The 21,850-nt window shown below is 41.1% G+C and overlaps 1 protein-coding gene across 2 annotated transcripts in view; it reads left to right on the forward strand.

Moving 5' to 3' along the window:
* Nucleotides 1-3,581: 3,581 nt before the first annotated feature.
* The window catches only part of CIT (citron rho-interacting serine/threonine kinase), a 68,081-nt gene continuing 49,812 nt past the window's right edge, over nucleotides 3,582-21,850 (forward strand). Inside the window, exons 1-9 of one of the 2 annotated variants that reach the window (XM_054289079.1) lie at nucleotides 3,582-3,677; nucleotides 4,431-4,572; nucleotides 5,840-6,015; nucleotides 6,900-7,001; nucleotides 7,190-7,332; nucleotides 8,189-8,282; nucleotides 9,638-9,841; nucleotides 10,360-10,513; nucleotides 17,801-17,981. In XM_054289079.1, the coding sequence (XP_054145054.1) occupies nucleotides 3,582-3,677; nucleotides 4,431-4,572; nucleotides 5,840-6,015; nucleotides 6,900-7,001; nucleotides 7,190-7,332; nucleotides 8,189-8,282; nucleotides 9,638-9,841; nucleotides 10,360-10,513; nucleotides 17,801-17,981 (1,292 nt within the window). Of the gene's footprint in view, nucleotides 3,678-4,430; nucleotides 4,573-5,839; nucleotides 6,016-6,899; nucleotides 7,002-7,189; nucleotides 7,333-8,188; nucleotides 8,283-9,637; nucleotides 9,842-10,359; nucleotides 10,514-17,770; nucleotides 17,982-21,850 lie in introns of those variants that run through there. The other variant, XM_054289080.1, reaches the window with a different exon arrangement.

Below are 21,850 nucleotides of genomic sequence, written 5' to 3' on the forward strand. Positions count from 1 at the left end.
TAAAATATGGTGAGGTTAGTTAGGATGAGGATCTGAGCACCAGGCTCTTGGCAAAAACCTGGAGTACCTGCCTGCCCGGTCGTTTACCTCTACATTTACAGGGTATCTTAGACCTCAGGCAAGCCTGAGGGATGTTACTGTGACAAGCAATCCTGGGAACAGTCACCTTGGAGCACATTGCAGCAGCATGAGGGAGGAGAATTTGGGCCAAGGAAACAAAGGGAAACCCCAACTCTTATAATAAAATAATGTCAAACAGATGGTAACCAATTCAGTGCATGGTGCGATGTCAAAACATGTTGAGCACCATATTGGGACCTGCTTAGGGAAAATCACAGTGCTATTTATGCTGCTGCACTTTTGAACAACCTATTAATTTAATAGTAGGAATGAGCCCTTGCTTTGTACAGATGCAGATCTGCTGCTGCTCCTTCCAGTTCAGTGAGGTTGTACCCAGGAGCAGCTGTCAAGTTCAAGGAGTGATCCATAATTTGGCTGTTACAAAGGACTGGTGCACTATGATTCCTCTTGATAAAAATATCAAAGGTAGGAAGGAATCATCACTTTCACTCTGAAGGCTTCAGATCTTCAACTTAAACAAAAGGAAAATATGTGTTCTCCTGAACAGGTATGTATTTCTTTTTTACCTGAGACAGTAGAGATGGGTATTGAGGTGTTAGCATTGAAACTGCAGGTTTTTTCTTTCTCTTCTCCTCCCCTCATCTGCCACTTCAGTTGTTTCTTTAGCATTTGATAACAGTTCCAGTGCAACTGCATTTTTATGCTACTATTTCATTTTGCTGCTAGACTTTCCTGTTTACCTAAGTACAGAGCAACAAAGAAGGAAAAAAACCAGCATGTGATCTTGAATCACATGGCTGCTTCTAGCAAAATATGCATTTAAAGGCCTTCTTAAAGGGAACTAATCTAACTTGAGTCCTCATCTAAATGATGAGGAAAACTATGTCTGTCCCAAAGGGTTTTAAGAGCCAGCTTCTTTGCTTGCAAACACAAAAAAAAAAAAAAAAAAAAATTAAAAAATCTTTATTAGGGAAAATGAATTATAAATTAATTTACTGTAAATCAGTAAACTGATGCTATTGCTGAATCTGTTGGGCAGCTGAGAGAGGCCCGTGGTCCAGCCCAGCAGCTCACCTGGCTGGTGAAATTTGGGATATTGTGTGGGACAGCAGAGCCAGTGTTCATGTTCTGAAGGGAAAGGGGAGCATGAGCCATCTCCTCTCCCAGTGTGTAGGACAACCCAGGTCTTCTGCTGCCCCCATTTTCTAAATCCAAACTGATGTGCAGATATGGTGATAACCCCAGAGGAATTAGAAACAACGGGGATATTTAACAGTAATTCTGGCAGTTAAAACAGAGTGGGTTAATGATACTTGCTGAGGAGACAGGCTGGATAGAGGAGCCTGAAGTTCTCTTAGTTTGGATGGCAGACTTGTTCAAAATCTAGGGTAGAGCACCTTTAGACATGGCAGGGCTCCAATATCAGGGGAGGATGTGGCATTTTACTAAAATGCACGACCATGGCAATTGCCCAGTTCATGCACAGGAAGCTCTTTACTGCATTTCTATTTAAGAGCTGATCTCCCTGTGAAATGCGGATGTGGATGAGACACAGCCAGTCACAGTGTCCTGACTGGAGTCCAAAACCGAATTGGCAGTGCAGGTAGTGGACAATAAATTAGATTTTAAAAACTCTTTCAGGCTTTGTAACTTGAAATGTACCCAGCTATGTAAGTTTCAGATGAGAAATACACCACAAATATGTCAGTGTTCCAGGGGTGGACTGGGGGAGGTGAAAGGAAGCACAAATATGTAAAATGATTTGTAGGAAGTCAACTGTAATAAATCCATGAGTGCATTATTTGATCAGCAAGATGCCAAAACAGCATTAGCATCATTAAAATGAATGTAAGAGAGCAAACATACGACATGATTATTTTTAAGGGCCGCACCACGGAAATTTCTGTTACCAGATTATATCTTGCCCAGGCACTGTCTGACAAGGGGCTGTGTTTTGCAGCCCTGTGATGTCCGCAGGTCTCAGCAGTGCTCCCTGCCGATGTCCCACGGACATCTCCGCACGGATCCATCGGATCCCTCCTCACACAAGCTCATCCCGCATCCCCCTGCACCTTCTGCTGACGCCTCACTGACACAGGGCTGCCGAGCTGGAGGCTTTTCACCAGTGCCTCACTTTAATCCCCCTGTATCTGAATAAAACGGCCCTAAAGAAAGGGTCAGAAAGGTCAGGCAAGCATTTTACAGAATGAAATTTAAAGCTTCTGAAAACCTTTCCATTTCCCCTCTGGCTGCCCTACCTGGCAGCAGCTGCTGCCAACTATGACGTCTAGGGTAAGGTTGAGCCAGCTCCACTCAGAAGCACTGGGAATGAGTAATTTTTCCCTTTTAAGATTCGGTACAGGAAAATAAACAAACAAACAAAAAGACGTGAAATACTCGACAAGCGCGAGCAAACCCGTGAGGGCAGAGCAGCGCCAGCGGTGTCCGAAGGCCCTCCTGAACTCCCTCCGGAGCTGGGGAAGCCCCGCGGCACCGGAGTCCCCTCAGGGTCCCCTCAGAGCCCGCGGCCGCTCCCGCCCTCACGGGGCCGCCGCCACACCCAGACAGGGCTTCCGGCCCCGGCGGCCTGCGATTGGCCCGCGCCGCGGTACCAGAAGTGACGTCATCAGCCCCACGCCCACCGCGCCGTTCAAACGCTGGCGGCGGTAAAAGCGGGGCGCGCGCGGGGACCGAGGGGACCCGGGGGGCTCCGGGAACGGGGCGACCCTGAGGGGCGGAACGGAGCTTGGGGTGGGGCAGCTCTGCGAGGGACCCGAGGCTTGGGACGGGGCAGTTCTGAGAGGGACCCGGGGCTGGGGACGGGGCAGTTCTGAGAAGGACCCGGGGCTCGGGATGGGACAGGTCTGAGGGGCACCCGGGGCTTGGGATGGGGCAGCTCTGAGAGGGACCCAGGGCTCGGCACGGGGCAGCTCTGAGAGGGATCTGGGGCTGGGGACGGGGCAGTTCTGAGAGGGACCCAGGGCTCTGCACGGGGCAGCTCTGAGGGGCACCCGGGGCTTGGCATGGGGCAGCTCTGAGAGGGATCCGAGGCTTGGCTTGGGACAGCTCTGAGTGGGATCGCAGCTTGGGATGGGGCAGCTCTGAGGGGAGCCCGGGTCCGCCCGCTGTAACCTCCGGAGTCTGGGGGGCTCCGTGCCCTCCCTGCAAGGCGGTGGGGTCACTGTCCCTGGAGGTGTTTAGGGAAAGGCCGGCCGAGGTGCCGAGTGCCACAGGGAAGGTGCCACGGTGGGGTTCGCTCACTGGATGGTCTCGGAGGGTCTTCTTCAATGTAATTGCTTCTGTGCTTCTCCCCACTTTTTTGCTGGGGTGCTCCAGGTGCCCTTAAACTTATAAATTTTGTCCCCAAAGAAAAGGAGATGTTACTTAAATTACATCCCCCCCTCATCCATGTTTTTTGCTTAGAGTCAGCCAGCCAAGTGCTTCTTGAATGTCCCTGTTCACTTTTTCAGGTGCTTGTTTCAATGAGATAAGCTCTAAAGATGTTGAAGTTTAAATGTGGAGCCCGAAATCCGGTCGAGGCAGGACTGATGGAGCCCATCACCAGCCGAGTGTCTCGGCTAAATCTGCTCTTTCAGGTGAAGGACATCTGGCCTGGGAGCAGCTGATCTTGGTTTTGTCCTTGTCCTGATCTCCAGTATCTCAAAATACAGCTTTGCTTGTTTGGATGCTGAAACCATGCCTGTGTTATTCCTTGGGGTAACTAGGTGAAGTTCAAATTTTGTGCACCTGGTTTGCACAAAATTCAGTGAATAGGAGCTGCTGTAATGTTTTGTGCATCTGCTGATGTTTTAACCTGATAGATTTTTCCACTTAAATATGGAATATTGCTTTCTGTAATATTTAGTTTTTTCATGAGTGAAGGAGCTGTGGGTTTGTCCCAAGATGAATTTACCTAAGGGGCTGCTTTTCCATCATCTGAGGTCCAACTGCTTTTCCTTCCAGAGCTACTGTTGATGCTGATTTCTCCAATTGTTTGTACCATGGAAAGACCTGCATGATGCAGTGTCAAGGAAAAGGCCAGTCAGATCAGAGTCATCAGGAGGATATAGATTGTTAAAGTTTGAATCACAGCTTTCTTGAGACTGGTAGTTTAGTTGCTTGAAACTTTAAAGGATTGCTTTGTCTACAAGAAAAATACCTGTAACAGCTACTACAGATAGTCATAGTGAGTTGATATATTTACCTCACACTTCTGTATCATTTGCTTAATTTCTGAAGTAGTGATTTTAAAATGGATATATATTATCTGCTCTATACATCTGTTATTGATTTGAGGCTTTTCATTGTTGTCTGAGACTCCATCTGCTGTTGCTGCTTTTTTTTTCCAGGGGAAGCCACTCTTTGTGACTCAACAGCAGATGTCTCCTCTCTCCCGGGAAGGCATCCTTGATTCATTATTTGTTCTTTTTGAAGAATGCAGAAACCCTGCTTTAATGAAAATTAAACATGTTGGCAACTTTGTCAAGAAGTGTAAGTTTGTTTACACTAATTTTCAGGTGTCACTTTATAAAACAGTTCTTAAGAATCTGGATGTTAGAGTAATGCTTTAGTTGCTTTGATTGTAACCCAGGACTTTGAGCATCTGATTTTTTGTTGGCAGACGCAACTCTGCAAAGGGGATCTTGGCAATCTTGGTAAGGGTTTGTTCAGGTCCAAGAAGATCAAATGCAAGTGGCTTTTGAAGTGCTGTGACTCAAATGTGCCTCCTTCTTAGTCTGTACTGTATTTATATTTGAAGAGGTGCTTTCTTGGAAAGTGAGTACTGGCTACAGCAAAGCTCTGAGTGTGCACCACAGAAGGATGTCAGAAGTTGAGAGCAGGGTGGTGACTCTGAGAAAAAAAAGATTTGAGAGAGAAACTTGGTAATCTCTGGCTCTTTCACCTTTTGAGTTCCATGTGTTACCCAAGTTCTGCATGTGTAACTTGTAAAGAGTATTTTTGTGCTTCAGAAATACAGCTCCTAAAGGTATAAATATTTTATTGATAATGTGCCCAGAATCCTTTTGGAGAAGAGCAAAGAAAATTTCCATAAATTTTTCCATTAAGATGTAGCAGAAAGACATTGGATTTCAAGTAACACATTGTGTCCCCCATTATAATTCCACCCAATGATTTGTAGTCTTATTAGCAGACAGAAATTTTCTGCTAGTTTGAAGAATTTTTAGAACAATCTCCCGTGAGTGACTGATTATCACAGTGCATGCTGGCTGGAGCTAGTCAGTGGAAGACTTGAGCTGAATATCTGCAGTAAATGCCTCTGGTTGGTTGTTAGACAATAGACTGGTGCCTCCCTCAGGCAGAGGAGCAAACCCTGCCCCTGGACTGGAACTTGCTGGGTAAAGCCCTCGTGTTTAGAGAATATACTTTGTATTGATAAAGGATGGCTGGAAAGAAATTAGGAACCAAAGAGGTTCTCAGCCTCTGATGTTATGAATGGGACAGAATTATGGTTGCCATGGGAACTGTCTTAGCATTTCCTGATCCTTTTGTATGTACCATATTTCAGACTTAACTCTGCATTGATACAGTCTTTTTCTAGTTCTGATGCATGCTGTTATTTTTAAGAAGCATATTCTGGAAAGATTTAACATTTCTTGAGAATCTGGAACTGAATGTTGGGATTTTTTTGGTTTTGGTTTGCTGGAGCTTTTTTAATTTTATTCCCCGGTTTCTATGTTGTCTCTTTTTTATGAAATGCCAGTTGCCAAATGTAAAAACAAGTATTTTATTTTCATAGATGCAGAGGCTATCGCTGAACTAAAGGAACTGCAACCCAGTGTGAAGGACTTTGAAGTAAAGAGTGTGGTTGGCTGTGGTCACTTTGCAGATGTCAAAGTAGTGAGGGAGAAAGTCACTGGTGATGTCTATGCCATGAAGGTGATGAGCAAGGAGTCCTTGCTGGCACAGGAGCACGTATGTATATTTTTCTATTATGAGACTAGGAGGATAAATTGCAATTTGTTGAACACTTCCTTTCTGTCACTATAATTAGAACTGAGTTAAAAATATATCTTGAGAAAGTTCATCCTGCATTTGAGTGAAGCAATAAATTTGTGTGTAGTTTTGCTGTGTTTAAAAGCCATTGTCACAGTCTGTGGGTCTGTTGGGTGAAGTGCCATCCTCAGGTACCAAAACATGGCCCTTGTTGTAAAGAGCTTCCCATGTAATTATAAAAAAAGAAAAACAGATGATGAAAACACTGAATCAGTATTGATCTTGTTGAAGATGGTTTGAATTTTCAGACAATCTATTCATTAAGATTTTTTTTTTATTTTATTTTAAAGAGCAAAGTAGAATGTCAGGAGTGGGTGTGAAGGCAAACTGTGGTGACTGGATTTTTATGGAGAGCCTCTCGCTAGCTTGAGAAATGTGTTACTTGGAAACTTAAAAAAGGGATAATGGAGGTTGTTCTCATAGTTTGGTGAGAAACAGAAGTTAATCTTTGCTGACATGAGATGACAAGTAGGACAGAGATACTCCATGAGAGACCTCATGAATTTGTACAATATCTGCATCAGTTGTTCCCAATACATGGTGCACTAAGGTTGCTCCTGATATCCCTCAGCATTGTTTGTGGCTAGGAGAAATGGAGCCCAACTAAAATTACCCTTTGTGGGCCCAGATTGACAAGAAAGCAAAGTAGGGTGCTACCCTCACATGGCACTTGCTCAGGAAACAGCACTTAATGATTTCTGTGTAATTTTTTTGTGATGTGTGCCAAGTTTTTCTAAAACTAGGGGATTATAATGTATTCTCACTCCCTCTCATCATGATGTAACTGAACACTTTTTTGGTAGGTGTCATTTTTTGAGGAAGAACGCAGCATATTAGCTCAGAGCACCAGTCCATGGATTCCACAATTACAGTATGCATTTCAAGACAAGAAAAATCTCTACTTGGTAATGCCTAGTTTTTGATTTTCTCCTCTACTGAACACCATTGTTGTTGGTTTATTAAAGAATAATGTGATGGTTGAAATGTGCTTGTTTTCTGTACATTTTCCTGCCCTGTTTGATATATGCCCAGTGTCATACTGGGGAGTTGGATGGAATATCTTGTATATCTGTTCCTTTAAAATTGTATGCAGGTTATGGAGTATCAGCCTGGAGGGGACTTGCTGTCACTCTTAAACAGATATGAGGACCAGCTGGATGAGAGCATGGTGCAGTTCTACCTTGCAGAGTTGGTTTTGGCCATCCACAGTGTCCATCAGATGGGTTATGTCCACCGGTATGTCAGGGTTCCTTTGGGTGCTTCTGTATCCTGTCCTCTTTCAGTATTTCACATGCTGTGTCAGAGGACAAAATTAGAAAATTAATCAGACTCCCAGCTATAATTGTAGCTCAGGGCATTGACTTTGATGTAAAGTTCAGACCAATATCAAGAAAGGATTGTTACATATATTTTTCTGGAGGCTCAGTAAAAAGAAGCCTTAATGTTGCACTATAAAAAATTTAAATATTTTCCATGGATTGCTGCTTTTGGCACCAAATACTATGGGGAATTAATGTAATTGTTAAAAATGGTTGTGTGCTGATTGGTGAACAGGGCAGTATAGGATGTTGGAGTAGTTAAATATCACAGAGTTTTCTCTCAGGGCTTGGAGACAGTTACTGTGTGCATTTTCAAATCATACTGGTATTTAAAAAAACTATTCCATTCTGAGGGTGTGGAAATGTTAGGAAGTATATTATGTTCCAAGAGCTTGTAGTGGCTGCACTTAGAGCATGGGCTGTGGCTTTCTAGTGCCAGGTCACTGGCTGAATTTGGAAGATGCGCAGAATAAGTTCTGAGGGAATTTGGGAAGAAAATTACAAAATACTTGACTGTAAGTCAGTTACTTTGTGGTCAAGATGCAAAATCACCTTCTCTTTTCATCTGCTGTCAATAATTATTAACCTTCCATGAAATAAGGGGAGCTGTAATACTCTCATATTTGCTTGGAAACAGGGAATTTTTGGCAAGACTCCCACTTGAAAGGCTTTATGCATGTGATTGAATATAGCTGAATAGGATATCCTGTTATCTGGGTGTGCCAGTAGGGAATGGTCTGGAAAGGTTCTGATTGCTTTCTTCTGGCTTACAGGGACATCAAACCAGAGAATGTTCTTATTGACAGAACAGGACACATTAAACTGGTGGATTTTGGGTCAGCTGCCAAAATGACAGTAAACAAAACGGTAATAATGTGGATTTCAACTTCGTCTGTGCCTTGTTTGGATAGTCCAGTTGAAAAAGGAAAACTAACTCAGTATCTGTTCTTTGATTATACCTTGCTCTTCTCTCTTCTGCTTTTTTTGTCCATTATGAATCTATTCACAATTGTATTATTCCATTTGTGAATGGCTTTTCAAGCATGAGCTCAAGTATCTTGTTCAGCCCTCAGCAAATACATATTTGCTTATTAAAATATTAATAAACAAGAAAGCAGGCTTACCTTTACCTTTCTCATGGTGCTGCACTGGGCACAAAATCATACTTCTACAGGTTCTTACAGCTGTTCAATGCTGTGTTTAAAGGGGACCTGGATTTATAGTTGGAATGAAAATGATGCCTGTTGTAACTAAGTTCACATAACTTTCAAGACTGGGGAGCTCTTGATCAAAATGAGTCACATTTAAATATTCTGGGCTTCACTCACCACAAAGTACTGCATCAAATCTAAATCAGTGGAGTTTTTTATAAGTTGCTTGTAAGTTTTGGTAACTGCACACAACTTCCAGTGAAAATTTTTAAAATTTAAATGTGTCTAAGTGAGAACATGAAGTTCTGTACCATATTTCTGTCTTGTTTTACAGTTTTTATTTTTCCATAACATTTTCTTTGTAATGTGATTCTTAATATCCTGTTTTTCCCTGCTCTTACATTTTCAGTGCTTCTCTGCATTGCATTTTCCTTTGAAACTTTTTGTTCACACTATCTCTTCAGTCACTCATGGGTTTTTGTGTTAGCCTGCCTGCTGTTTTGTTTCATTCTTTATGCCACTCAGTACAAAAATGATTGTAGCATTGGCTCCTGCATTACCTTTTCTAAGCAGTCCAGAAATTCAAATATTAGTACTTTGCTGATCATGAACACTAGGTGAAAAGGATGACAGGGAATGTAATGAGGGCAGGAAATAGTTCTGTCTGAGCTTGACCACCTTTGAAATTTCATCTATGGTGCCCCTGTTAATACTAGTTGAAACAGAGTTAAAACAAACATCAGTTTAGTATTTCTGTGCTTTTTGGGATGCTACTTTTCTACTTTAGCAGTTTGTATTTTATAGTAACAATTAGCTTTGATGATTTGACTCTTTATATCAAATATATCAAACAAATCCCTTTGGTTATCAGCAGTCTCCTTAACCTGGTGCTTATTTGCTAAACAGCTTTGGTTAAAATTACTTTCTTAAAATTCACATGGAGGGCTGAAAATTATGTCTTTTTTAAAAAATAAAAAAGGGTGGGGGGGAAAAATAAAACCTTTATTTTATTACCAAGATGCCATTGTACAGAAAGTGCTGTAATTTCACTTAGTGTATCTTTGCTCCCAGGTAAATGCCAGGCTCCCTGTGGGCACACCTGACTACATGGCACCAGAGATGCTGACAGGGCTGGGAGGGGATGGCAAAGCCTCCTATGGCCCTGAGTGTGACTGGTGGTCCCTTGGAGTCATTGCCTATGAAATGATCTATGGGAGGTCTCCCTTCACTGAAGGCACTTCAGCAAAGACTTTCAATAACATCATGAACTTCCAGGTAGAGAGATTTCCTTCCCTGTTCTCAAGTAAAAAGGCTGTTTTTCTCAGCTTTACATAAAAGTTTATGGATGTCTCTTACTTTGTCATAAAATATTTGGAACATATGCACTGTGTTGTATTTATATAGGTATTATAGGTATGAAGTTATTTTTTGTAACAGGTGTCATCATTCCCAATTCAAAAAATCCTATGACCCACCCTTTGGAGGTTTGTGAGAATTTTCTGGGGAAATGTCTTGTTTTACTCTTCCATTTGTGTGTGCCATTGGCCATTGTTCAGCATAAGATGCTGACCTGGGATACCATTTGCCTTGGTGGAAATGGTTGTTCCTGTGTTCTTATCTTTACTGCAGTAAATGCATATAAAAGCCTACTTGGATAAAATGCACCATGCTTTTATTTGTGTGCTATAAATATTCATCCTTTGTACCTGACATATCTCAGAATAACGAAACTTAATCTTCCTGTTCTGAGCCTGTTTTCCTACTGAGCAGAAATCCATTTCTTTCTAATGCAGAGATTTCTGAAGTTCCCAGAGGATGTGAAAGTTAGCAGTGACTTTCTTGACCTGATCCAGAGCCTGCTCTGTGGGCAGAAGGAAAGGCTGGGTTATGAGGATCTCTGCTGCCATCCATTTTTTTCTAAAATTGACTGGAACAATATCCGTAATTGTAAGTAGAATAAAAATGTATTTATAAACAATTTCTGGATTTTTTGGTACTGGGAAAATTTATACAATGAGTATTAAAGTGTGTTTGATCTGAATTAATCCTAATGAAACAGGACTGGTTCCTGGAGCCAGGTGTTTTTAACAGAATAGCTCATTTTGGTTTTTGCAAAGGCCATGTTAACATCTCAGGTAAAAATTGTAAGGTAGGAGGATGTTTTATTAAACTCCACATGAATTCCTGATGCAATTGCCATATTGCTGCAGGCACTAGACTGGAAAATCAAAATGATCCTTTCCATGTCCTTCTTCAGATTAAAAGGCATTAATATTTTTTTTCAGGCTTTTCCCACTTCAGTTTGCTAAATTTTGGCTTCATCTTTTCTTGTTGTTGTTGTATCTTCAGATTTCTCTTTTGTAACTTGTGAACCAACTTTACTTAATGTTGATTTGTTTTTTGTATTTCCAGTAGGTGATGAAATGTCTGTGGCCATAAGGGCCATTGGAGCTTTTTGTCAAAGTCAATGGGGATAATGTATTATTCTTTTTTTTTTTTTTGGTGAAAAATCTGTTCATTCAACCAGGAATAGAATAAAACCAGTGAACCAGATAATTCTCTATGCAGAAAACTGTTTATAATACTATGCAAGCAATGGAATTTGGTATTTGGAAGTACTGAGGCACCAGCTCCATGGCAAAAGCAAATACTTCACAGTTCATCAGTGATCTCTGTATGGGGATCTGATTGTGTTGGAGAGTATTTTAAATTATTTGGACTGTAAGATTATCTGGGCGAGCAACGTCTGCCTTATGTTTTTTGTCAAATATGCTAAGGGAATGATTCTGCTCCATTTTCCATGATAAATTGCTAAGCCAGTGCTTCTACTTTTGATGACTATCTCAGCACTTCAGCTGTCAGCTCCACAGACTGTTTGCTCACTTTTCTGTCGATTCATTAATTTTGAACTTGTGGAGCTGCTGTTCTGTTAAATTCCATTGTTTCTGCCCTTTGAGAGCCATTGAGCCTCGAGCCCTTTTCATCACTTTAGCATACATTTCCCAGTGCTCTCTGCCTTCTCTCCCTAGAGCCCTGCCTAAGCCACCAGTTTCTGTTCCTGAATTTAGTGTTGCATTTATATCATGTTGCCTCAGATATAGAGAGAAGAATGACATGTGAGCATATGTTCTGGTGTTTCCTTGGCAATTGCCTGTCTAGTATTCACACAGCTGCAGGAGTTAATGGAGCGTTTTGCCAATTTGTGTGACAGCAGTGATGCTGATGGACAAGCCACCAGGCAGCCCTGGTGTGGTTATAATGTTGGAATAATCATTTGGGATTTAAAAAAATCCCATTTCTGTCTGCAGCTGGCCAGCAGATTGCATCACCATTCCCTGTAATATCCACACCTACCCACTGGGAGGTTTCATGCAGTTTTGACCCCTCATTTTGTTGTTATACCTCATACTTGATAAACCCCCACTGTAACTGGCACAAAACACAGCAGTGTCTGTGCTTCCAGCAGCAGATTCAATGGATCACCTATTGCTTTGCTCTCAGTAGTGGTTCTCCCTGTGCTGATTTTTCTGAGCAGTCTTTCTGTCATTCTGTTCAAAACCTGGGTCAGGTTTGACCTGGTCCATCTAAAAGCTAAAGGTTTCTTTCTAATCTTGACTCTGCTGATAGAGGTGTTTAACTGGAGAAATGGCAGCTTGAGAAGATGGGTGGTGGAAGAGGTCATAGGATTTAGATTTACATTAAAGAATCTCACTACCCCAAGTTAATCTGGTCAAAGACTTTAAGGTTATGGAGTGTTGGGGCTGGGTGATCCTAAAGCCAACTGAAGTGACTCTGATCCACAATTGTTGGACAAATTCTGTGTCAGTATAGTCAGACTTTCCTATGGTCTATAAGGGCAGTGATGTAATTTCTATTTCAGGCTGAGCAAGGTAGGGAAAAAAATTGGTACCTTTGCCTTGCAGGTATTTAATTATCATGCTGAGAGCTCCAGGATAGCCATTCTTAATACACTGATTTTGGTTAAGAATGTGTCATTAAGGGGCTTTTCAGTGTTACACTTTGTTGTTATGGTAACCTATGAACACTTGACTTTTTAGTAAACCCCTTTCCAAAAGATCATTGCCTCCAAAAAAAGCTCCCAACTTCCCTGGGTCCAAGGAATGTATTTGTAAAAGCAGCTCTTAAGTTACAGAAACAGAATCAAACAATTAAACCTAAAGTCAGGTTTATCTGAATTTGTCTCAACAGGTGATTTTTCTCCTTTGTTGGACTATTATACTGAAACACGCAGAAATTCTGGTCTCTGTTGCTCTCTGCCTTTTTTTCTGCTATTTAATGACTTCTAAAGCTTATTTAAAAAAACCCACCTGCAAACAGATACCATTGCACTTCCTCCCCAAAAATAAAATAAACTAAAACTTTCAAAAGTTTTTGTTCATTCACTGAAGAATTTTCTGAAAGTATTTTGGAATTTATTTACCTGAAATAAGCATATTTCTGTGTTCCAGCTAAATGATCAGGTATTTCACTAGAAAGTTGATAACAGAACCATTTGAGTACCTAAGAAGTATCTAAAATCAGAGGTAGAGAATGGGGGAATGACATGAGTTACCAGCAACAAGGCTGCATTCTGTATAATTTGGGGAGTTTTTGGTTGTCTTTTGTTATATGACATCCATAAACTGCATCAGCTTTTTAATTTGGAATCAAAAATCTGCTTGCTGATGTCTAGCTGGGAGATGGTCAGAAAACTTTGATCTGTATACAGCATAAAGAGCCTTTCATTTTAAGAATTGCTTTGTAATTACAGTCCAAGAGGTCTTGAAAATGGAATGGCATATTTGGGCTTGCACATGGAAACTATATATATGAAAAGACAAGAGTTATTGTCTTGTGCAAACAGAAGAACTTGAGAAAGTATTAAAGACTGATTTTTAAACTGTTTTCTGCTGTTAAAGAGGCAGGACCCAAATGTCATTATTCATAAATCCAAGACACTTCTCCTTATGAACACTATGTTGTCATTCAGGATGTTAACAGTTACACATTGTAGTGTTTCATTTAAATTCTTGTCTTCAGAAAAATGTGTTGACTTGTTTCTTGAAGTGGGGATCACTTGCACTGCAGGTTGGAAATCACTTTTATTAATAGAAATGTATGTGTTGGATCATTGTCTTGACAAAACACTAAAGGTGTTAAGATAATATTGTAATGATAGGTTAGAACAGGCACAGTGCATTTTTTTATAAGTAGTCTCAGCAAAAATTTCCTTTAGTTTCATCATTGGGATTGTCTATTTTTTCTTTCATAACACTTTCTCAAATAGGTCTGTTAGAGCCTGAGGAAGAGGAAAGCCTAACCTATTTAAAAAGGCTGTGTGGATGCTTTTCCTCAGAAAGCATTTATAGATCACCTTGTAGATCAAGAAGAGACACATTTTTATCCTTAAGAAACATTCTGTATTGCCTTTAAGTTTCCTCTTTCAGTTGAGTCTTTCACTGTCCCAGGGGAAATGCAGTGTCTCTTTTCTGAATTTGCATGAAAATATTTTGAAAGGATGGAAAGACCTGGTTAAGGCAATGTTCTTTGTACCAGTCATAAATACACACACTGAGGCAGAGTTTAAAAAAAGGGTTTTTTTCCATAAGAGACACTTTATCTAATCTTAATTATAAACTGATTAAAGTACTGGAGCATGTGTGGTGGTTTTGAATTTTTCCTTTTTTCTTTTTCCTTTTTTCTTTTTCGTTTTTTTTTTTTTTCCCTTAAACTTAGCAACCTACAACACCCCCTTTTCCTCTGAAAGCCATTCTTTGGAACAGATGGAAGAGGGTTACATCCTTCCACAAGTGGGGATGTATCTAGGCAAGGAATTGGCTTTTTTAAAACATGCAGTTCTCCACAAGATACTTTAAATGGTAAACAGAACATGTACGTTGTTGTAACGTGTCGGGGACAAAAGGAGCTCTTTGTACCCAGCCAGTTTGTGAGAGTAGAAGCACTGGGTTTACTGATTCTTGAGTAATACTGTGGGGTGAGCCTGACAAAACTGCAAGTTTGTCACCTTGTCAGATGTGATGGCATGGTGCTCACATTTATTTCTCAGAGGCTTCTCTTGACCTCTGCTGAAGGATCCTTCCCTTTAAAGAGGAAACTGATAAGCACATCAATGTATTTGCATTCACCAGTCTTCATCTTGTTCTGAAAATGCTATGGTGGTGTCACAGCTTTCTGATTTTAAACAAGAAATAATAACTTAGCTAGACATTATGCCATGGTGTGACCCACGCTTGAGAACAAAATTGCTTGTGTGTTTTAGACTACTCTGTTTTTTCTGTGTTAATTTGGACATCAGATAAAGGACTCCTTAGTCTAAAGAATAAAAAATCTGTGAGGAAGCTACCATATAATTAGCAACATCTGACAGAGTGGATCTAGCTTTTTTTTTCTAAGTTATTCCCTCTTACCCCTAAGTGATATTTTTTCCAACAGCTGAAACTTCTTCAGAAGTTCTGCTTCTCATTTTCAGCCACTGTTGACAAGTTCAGAATACTTAACATCTAGAGGTGTTTTTGTCAAATGTTCCAAGTTTTCTCTTTAGTTGCTACTACTTTTTGGTACAAATATTGTAACGAAGTTATACTGCAGAGTTGCAGAGATTTTGGACTGTTAGTCATGGATTTTAGTGAATGCAAAACAGAGGGCAAAGGATTTTTTCATTACTTTTTAATCTAGTATTCACAATTGCTCTTCTTTGTTCTCATATTTTATTAAACATCAGAGGAAGCTATAGTGTAAAACATTGTGCTCTTTAAACTAGTTTCCACCAGCCCCAAAGGTTTGCTCTGTCTCACATTCGGTTTTATCTTTGTGCATCCATTGTTCCCCCACAGAGTGCTTTTCATCTTTTTATGTGCATGCATAGTTAAATGATATTTTCTTTTATGCATGGGGTTTGAGTAGCAATTATTATTGTTGGTAAGAGAGACAACTTTCTTTTTAATTACAAGGCCTTGAAGATGACTCTTAAGATCTTCTTTGCTAATTTGTGGTGGGAAGTAAGACTTTAGGTGTCTCTTTCAGAGATGAAGTTATATCTGGCAGGCTCTGGGGAGGACAGAACAGGGTGCTTGTACCCTTATAAAAAGCCAGCTAAGTTGGTTTTTGCTACCCCTTTAAAATGTTCTAAACTTTTGCAGATGAAGAGTTTGCTGTTTTCTCTATTACTTTATCTCATAGACAGTATCTGCCTTCAAAAACAGTGTTAAAAATCCCACAGCAACCCTTCTGTGAAAGTGCAGAGTTCTTTCAGCAAAAGTCCTGAAACTAAAGAATACTGATCCTGAACTGATCCTTCTCTGCTGTGAATTAACTACAACTTTAGGCTTGTATTTGCAATTAATTTACAAATTGTTTTCTGTTACTTATCTATTTTTAATCATTAAGAACATATGTAAGAGTAGCTGGACATCATCCTGATATCAAGTGATTTTTTTTTAAGGAAATACATATTCCAATCAACAATCTATATTTCAAAATTATGTTTATGTTGCATAAGTATCAGCATTATGTTATGTTTTTTATTATAACCAATTAAAGAGAAGAAATTAATAAATCTGTGATACTGACATACATTTTAAATGTTCTGGAGCTTGTAAATTCCAGTAGGCTGAAACTGCTTACTACAGAACCTATTTAATTCGTGTATTTTCCCCATTTATCTCATTCTAATGCACTTGGAGCTACAGTACACGAGCAGCATCTGCTTCATGGAATTTCTTCTCACTTCCCTGCTTGGGAGCAGCGTCAGGATGACTCTTCAGGGAGCTGCTACCAAAGCCCGCGCCTGTACTTGGGATTTGGCACTTGACGGAGACAGATTCTTTATTTTTAATTTTTTATTTTTTTGTCTCTTAACGCTGGTCTGGTGGGTAGTTCCAGCGAGGGATGGAGAGTTAAAGGCGGGCAGTGAAGGCTTTGGCAGCCTAGAGGGAGCCAGAGCCTCCAGCCGTGACTCGCGGTGCCCCTGCCACTGACGGGCGGCAGCGGCTGTCACGCCGCAGGCAGGTAGGGTTAACGCCGGCTCGGGAGCAGGGAGCCTGCACTGCAGGGGTTGCAATGTTTGTTCCCAGTCCTTCAATCCTCAGCAGCCCTTCAGCTACGGGAGATCCATACTGGATCCATGGTAACGGTTTTAGCACACTCCACTTCCATCAGCTGGTGACAATGGGCTGTTCTAGCTGCGGGCTGAGGAGCTGTCTCCCCTTCGCTGAGCTCAGAGTTGCAGTGAGTGGGGAGCCGAGTGATGAAATTAAATAAATAAATGTTAGGAAATGTGATTTAATGAGGTAGGGATTGCACAGCAGGGCTTCTGCATTCATTCCTTTCCCACACGTAGCCAAGCCAGCAGGTAGCTCGGGTGCTGCACAGCACCGAGAAGAACTTGTCCTTTTGTTCCTTAGGTTAATTAAACTGAGGCAAGCACGAGAAAATCATCTGAAATTAAAACAACTGCTTAGCAAGTTAAGTGGTACCAATTTAGAAATTATAGTAAGAAATACATTGTAATTCCTGCTATTTATACCTCTCTTCAGAGCTGATTGTATCAGAGCCAGACTGCAGTGGTGTCCCGGCAAGAGTTCCAGATCTTAAGCAAGCTCTTTTAGAGAAATAAAATCAATCTTCTTTTCCTACAGACCACTGAGCTTTTAGTAGCTATAGTTTATTAGAACCTTCCAGGAGAAAGACCAGTTTGCTGTTGATTAGAAACCCATGCTGGGAAGATTCTTGTTAGTGTTAAAGGGTAAGATATACTCCTTAGCTGACTAGCACAAGATCAGGCTTCTTTCTCAGGTAGTGTCACTAATTGGACAGGTTGGAGACATTTTCCTTTTCAAGATGAATCAGAATTGACAGGCTGCTGGCTATATTACAGTAATGATTTTCTTAGCTTTGATTTTATTATTTATGTGTTAAAAAAACCCAACATCCTCACCTAAAAAAAACCCAAACCCAGAATCTCTAATGCCCAAGCTAAATCTCAGTTTGATCAGTGTGGGAGATGCTGTGCCTGCAGAGTGGTAGCCATGTTGGCAGCTCAGGGGTTAATCTCTTGTTGCTGTAATACGCTTTGAGAGCAGCAGCTCAGTCTGCTTGTGTTAGCAAGATTAAAAGCAGGAGCTGCAGTGCCATTGCAAGCACTGAATGAGTGGGACTGTTGCAGAGTGAACTGTAGCTGAATTTTATCTTTTCTTCTTGCTTTTTTTCCACCAGCTCCTCCCCCCTTCGTTCCTACTCTCAAGTCTGATGATGACACCTCAAATTTTGATGAACCAGAGAAGAATTCGCGGGTTTTATCCTCTACGCGCCAGTTGAACCCAGCAGGATTCTCGGGGGAAGATTTGCCGTTTGTGGGGTTTTCATTCATCAAGGCTTTGGGGATACTCAGACCAGAGTAAGTAGAAATTATTGCTCAGGTGGATAGGACTGCTGGAAAAATGGGTAGGTTTGTTACAGAGAGGATGGTGTGTGTGAGAGGGAAAGCTGTTTTAACTGACCTGTACTCTGCTGTAGGGAAGCTGCCAGATTCGGGCTTTATCTGTTGCTGCTGTGTCTTGTGCATGTCCTGCTGTTCTCTGATTATTTCTGGGATGAGGAGGAGGAAATGGGATAGAAAGAGTCATTTTAAACCAGTTATTATTAAAATTGTAGTTCAAATAGTTTGAATTAGTTGTTGCTGTTTAGCAGGGAGCAGTAGGTGATTGCATTTCTGGTACTGCAGATCCCTGCAAGGAGGAGAATACTGAGGAGTTCAGAGATGGAAAAAGGGGATGGTGTTATTTTATTGGGTCACAGAGTGGGCACCAAGTGCTGGCAATGTGTAAGGCTGAATCAGTGATCCATAGAAAAGGAGCTCCACTAACCTGGGAATGTGCAGTGATGGGTCAGTGAGCAGGGAAGGAGCTGCATGGCAGCTGGCTCTGTGCTGCTGGGTCAAGTTAAATAGGAGGACTGGACATTGCTGTGGTGTGTGCTCAGACACTGGAGATTCAGATCAAATATGCAGTGGCCATGTGTGTGGAGGGATGTAAAGACCTCAGAGAAATGATTTTCAATGGAAAGAAAACATGATTTCCAAGAGAATGGAGTCAGAGAAAAAGAAGAATATAAGTAGTGTGATATAAACCATTTGGTGTGGTGGGTGGTTGGTTTCTGATGACAAAGCTATTGAAAAAGTATTAGTGCAGTGTGTTAAGTTGGGAAGTCCTTAGCTCAGGACCAGGAGGCCTCTCAGGAACGCAGTGGCTTTGGCTGGGTTAGTGACTCAATGCACTGTGTTATCATGTCAACCCTCATTCCCTGCTGCTGGTTTGCTCCCTTCTGGGACTTCATTGTCAATCTGTCTTAATTGAGTTTCATTTTATGTCATATTGGTGATAGCTGCTCTGCAGTAAGCTTGTCACCGAATTTGGTGATACTGTTGACATCTTTGATCTTGCTCACACCGTGAATCAAGGTTATATGATGGTTATGCCAGAAATAAAAAGGGAATCTTTGCCTTCCCCTCCTCAGCAGAGTTGCTTTTATGGCAAAAGAGGAAGGAAGGGAGAGGATATAAGACCTCAGAAACTGTTCTTTTGGTGAAATGATCTAATATCATTAGCAGGATGGAATGTTAGATCTGTAGATACCTGGGGTTAAAAATCTGTTTTAATTTATGAGTGCGATAACTTGGGCTGTTCTCTTGTCTGCCTGGAGAACTGCAATCCAGGTACCAGGTCTGTGTGGCCATTCAGGTGACAGTCAGGAAAGCCTCAACAGTGACCATATATGTGTGGTAAAAACATGTATGCAATTGGGCCCAGGACGAGAACTGAAGAGGAGCATGGGGTGAAGTCTCAGAACAGTGGTGTAACTGTGCTGGAGGCTGAGAGAGCTGGAGCAGATGGACTGAGGGGCTTTCTCTGTGGAGCTGCTACCAAAAATGCATATGGAAGTTACATTTGAATTTTGGGAATAGGTGAGAAGAGGTATAGCAAATGAATCTAGAGATTAACGTCCTCTGCAGGAATTTCGACTGAAATAAAATTTGTTTGGTGTGGCCTGTGTTTTCTTAAACTGGAACAGAAAATCATCTTATATATGATTTTCCCCTGAATAATAATGGTTTCTTTTTCTTGAGTGAGATCTTGATAAATGCACTTATTTTTAGCAGTAAATACTTGCCTTTTGTTCTAAGAAGGTGATTTAAGTATGGCAAAGCCCTTATGGAGACTGTAAAATACCTGTATTTAAATATTGCAGTGATTAGTTTATTCTCAATACCACTGCAAATGGATCACAAAGATAACTTCTTACTTATAAAATACTGTCTGGTGTGTGTTTTACTTGAGGAAATAGAATACTGTGTGTCTGCACTGCCTTGAAAATCAAATTTTTAGATGATGAACAATAAAGTGTGGAAGGGGTTTATCTGCTGTGAATCTTGGGATGCCTTCTCTGGAAGGTCCTAAGTCATGAAGTTTATCAGTCCAGAATTTTTTTAAAAAAACCTTTTCCTGTGAAAGTCTATCCTTGTGGTTGCTAAGTGATGCAGATCTATTTTCCTGTCTGCAGCACGAACCCTCTAGTGCTGCTTACTGTAAGGCCAGGCAACTGCAGAGTGCTGGTGACGAGGTCCTTGAAACTTTCAGCACTTTGAATCTGGGGGCTGTCAGCCTCTGAAGGTCAGGGTTATCCTTTGCCCTTGTCCACTGGACAGTAAGATTCTGGGTATTTGGGTATTTCAAATACTTCAGAGACAAGGCAGCTAAAAAGGACAGAAGAAGGATAACAGAAGTTCTCTTTTCCAATCCCAATGACTTTAGGCTAGAAGGGTTTTCCTTCTTTAAGTCACTTAGACCTGTTGCCAGAAATTACATGGTTGGTGTGTGGTTCAGAAGGGTCCATTGGATTACAGTGCTCTGTCTGCTGCCCCACACCATGAGATTTGAGAGGAATTTGTGTCCCTCCAACAAATGTGAGACTTATCAAAAATGCAAAAGGCACAGCAATAATGTGTCATAGGAAGCAATCAGGAGAAATCAAGGGCATTGTTTAAGTTGTGGGCTGCTTAAAGTGTTCCAGCTAAATCTGCTCTTAGGAGAGCTGGGCTGAGGCTGCAGAGAAGGACCAGCTAACTCCTTCTCTCATCATGGCCTCTGAATTCTGGATGTGGGGGTGAAAAGCCTGTCTGGCTGCAAATCTGGCTGCTGGTTTGGCTGCAAGCGTGTGACTGTGACAAGATAAGAGGCAACCAAGAGTTTAATTCCATTAAAAGCCAGCCCCACCTTACTTCCTGTCCCTAACCATGGCTGATCTCCAGCGCTTAGAACAAGTGACAGAAACCCTTAGCTGCCAAAAATATGCGTCAAGTGGTGGAAGAAAATTGTTCTTGTCTTTTGTAGGTGACTAGAAGAAAACATAAGATAAATATGTTATAAATCCAGGGGTAACCAAATATACCAAACTGCCTAATAAAAATAAATACCTAATAAAATTAGTGCCAAATAACAATAAATACCAAATAAAATATATCAAAATACCTAATAAAAAATAAGTGCCTAATTAAAAATAGTTTATTATGCAGAATTTTGCCTGCCTATGTTCTCTCTCTAAGGTCCTAAGAAATGGTGTTTTAGCAAGATTTCTGGGGTTTTGTTTTCTGGTTTTTTTGGGGTTACTGGGGTTGAGGTTTTTTTAATTAAAAAATTTGGTATGGATTCGTGACTGTCATTATAAAATACTGAGTTAAAATGGGCCATTCCTCCAAAAAGAAGGATTTCTACTGATTTCTTCCAACAGTTTGTTGGGTTCTGGTAAGCTCTTTCACCAAAGATAGATGAAAGAGGAAGCACAGGATGAGCATACCAAAAATATGCTTTGCTTCAGCAAGCTCTATTCACAGATTGATGGTATCACTGTTTGTTTTTGGTTGGTTTTTTTTAGGCCTGAGCAAGCATTTACGAGGGGGTGGAAGGTACAGATGAGTATAATGCTAAAAAGAATAGAGCATGAGGGATGGGGGATGAGATTATCAGCATGTTGTGTGGGGGCCAGGATTAGGACAGATGGTGCCAATCCTTGTGAGAAGGAAGCACAGGTGAGTTGGGGGTTTAGGACAGTGGAGAAAAGGACACAGGAAGTTACAAGGTGTGATGGGATGCACAAGTTGGACACCAAGAATCAGCTTGGAGCTTTTCCCATGGCAATGCTTTTTTCTTCATCTCAGCCACATTAGGACTGGAGGAGCTTTTACACAAGCAGCCCCATTTCTGCTCATTC

The sequence above is a fragment of the Melozone crissalis genome, unplaced genomic scaffold (assembly GCF_028551555.1).
Source record: "Melozone crissalis strain CALT ecotype California unplaced genomic scaffold, PUWL_Pcris_2 ptg000063l_1, whole genome shotgun sequence".
Taxonomy (NCBI): Eukaryota; Metazoa; Chordata; class Aves; order Passeriformes; family Passerellidae; genus Melozone; species Melozone crissalis.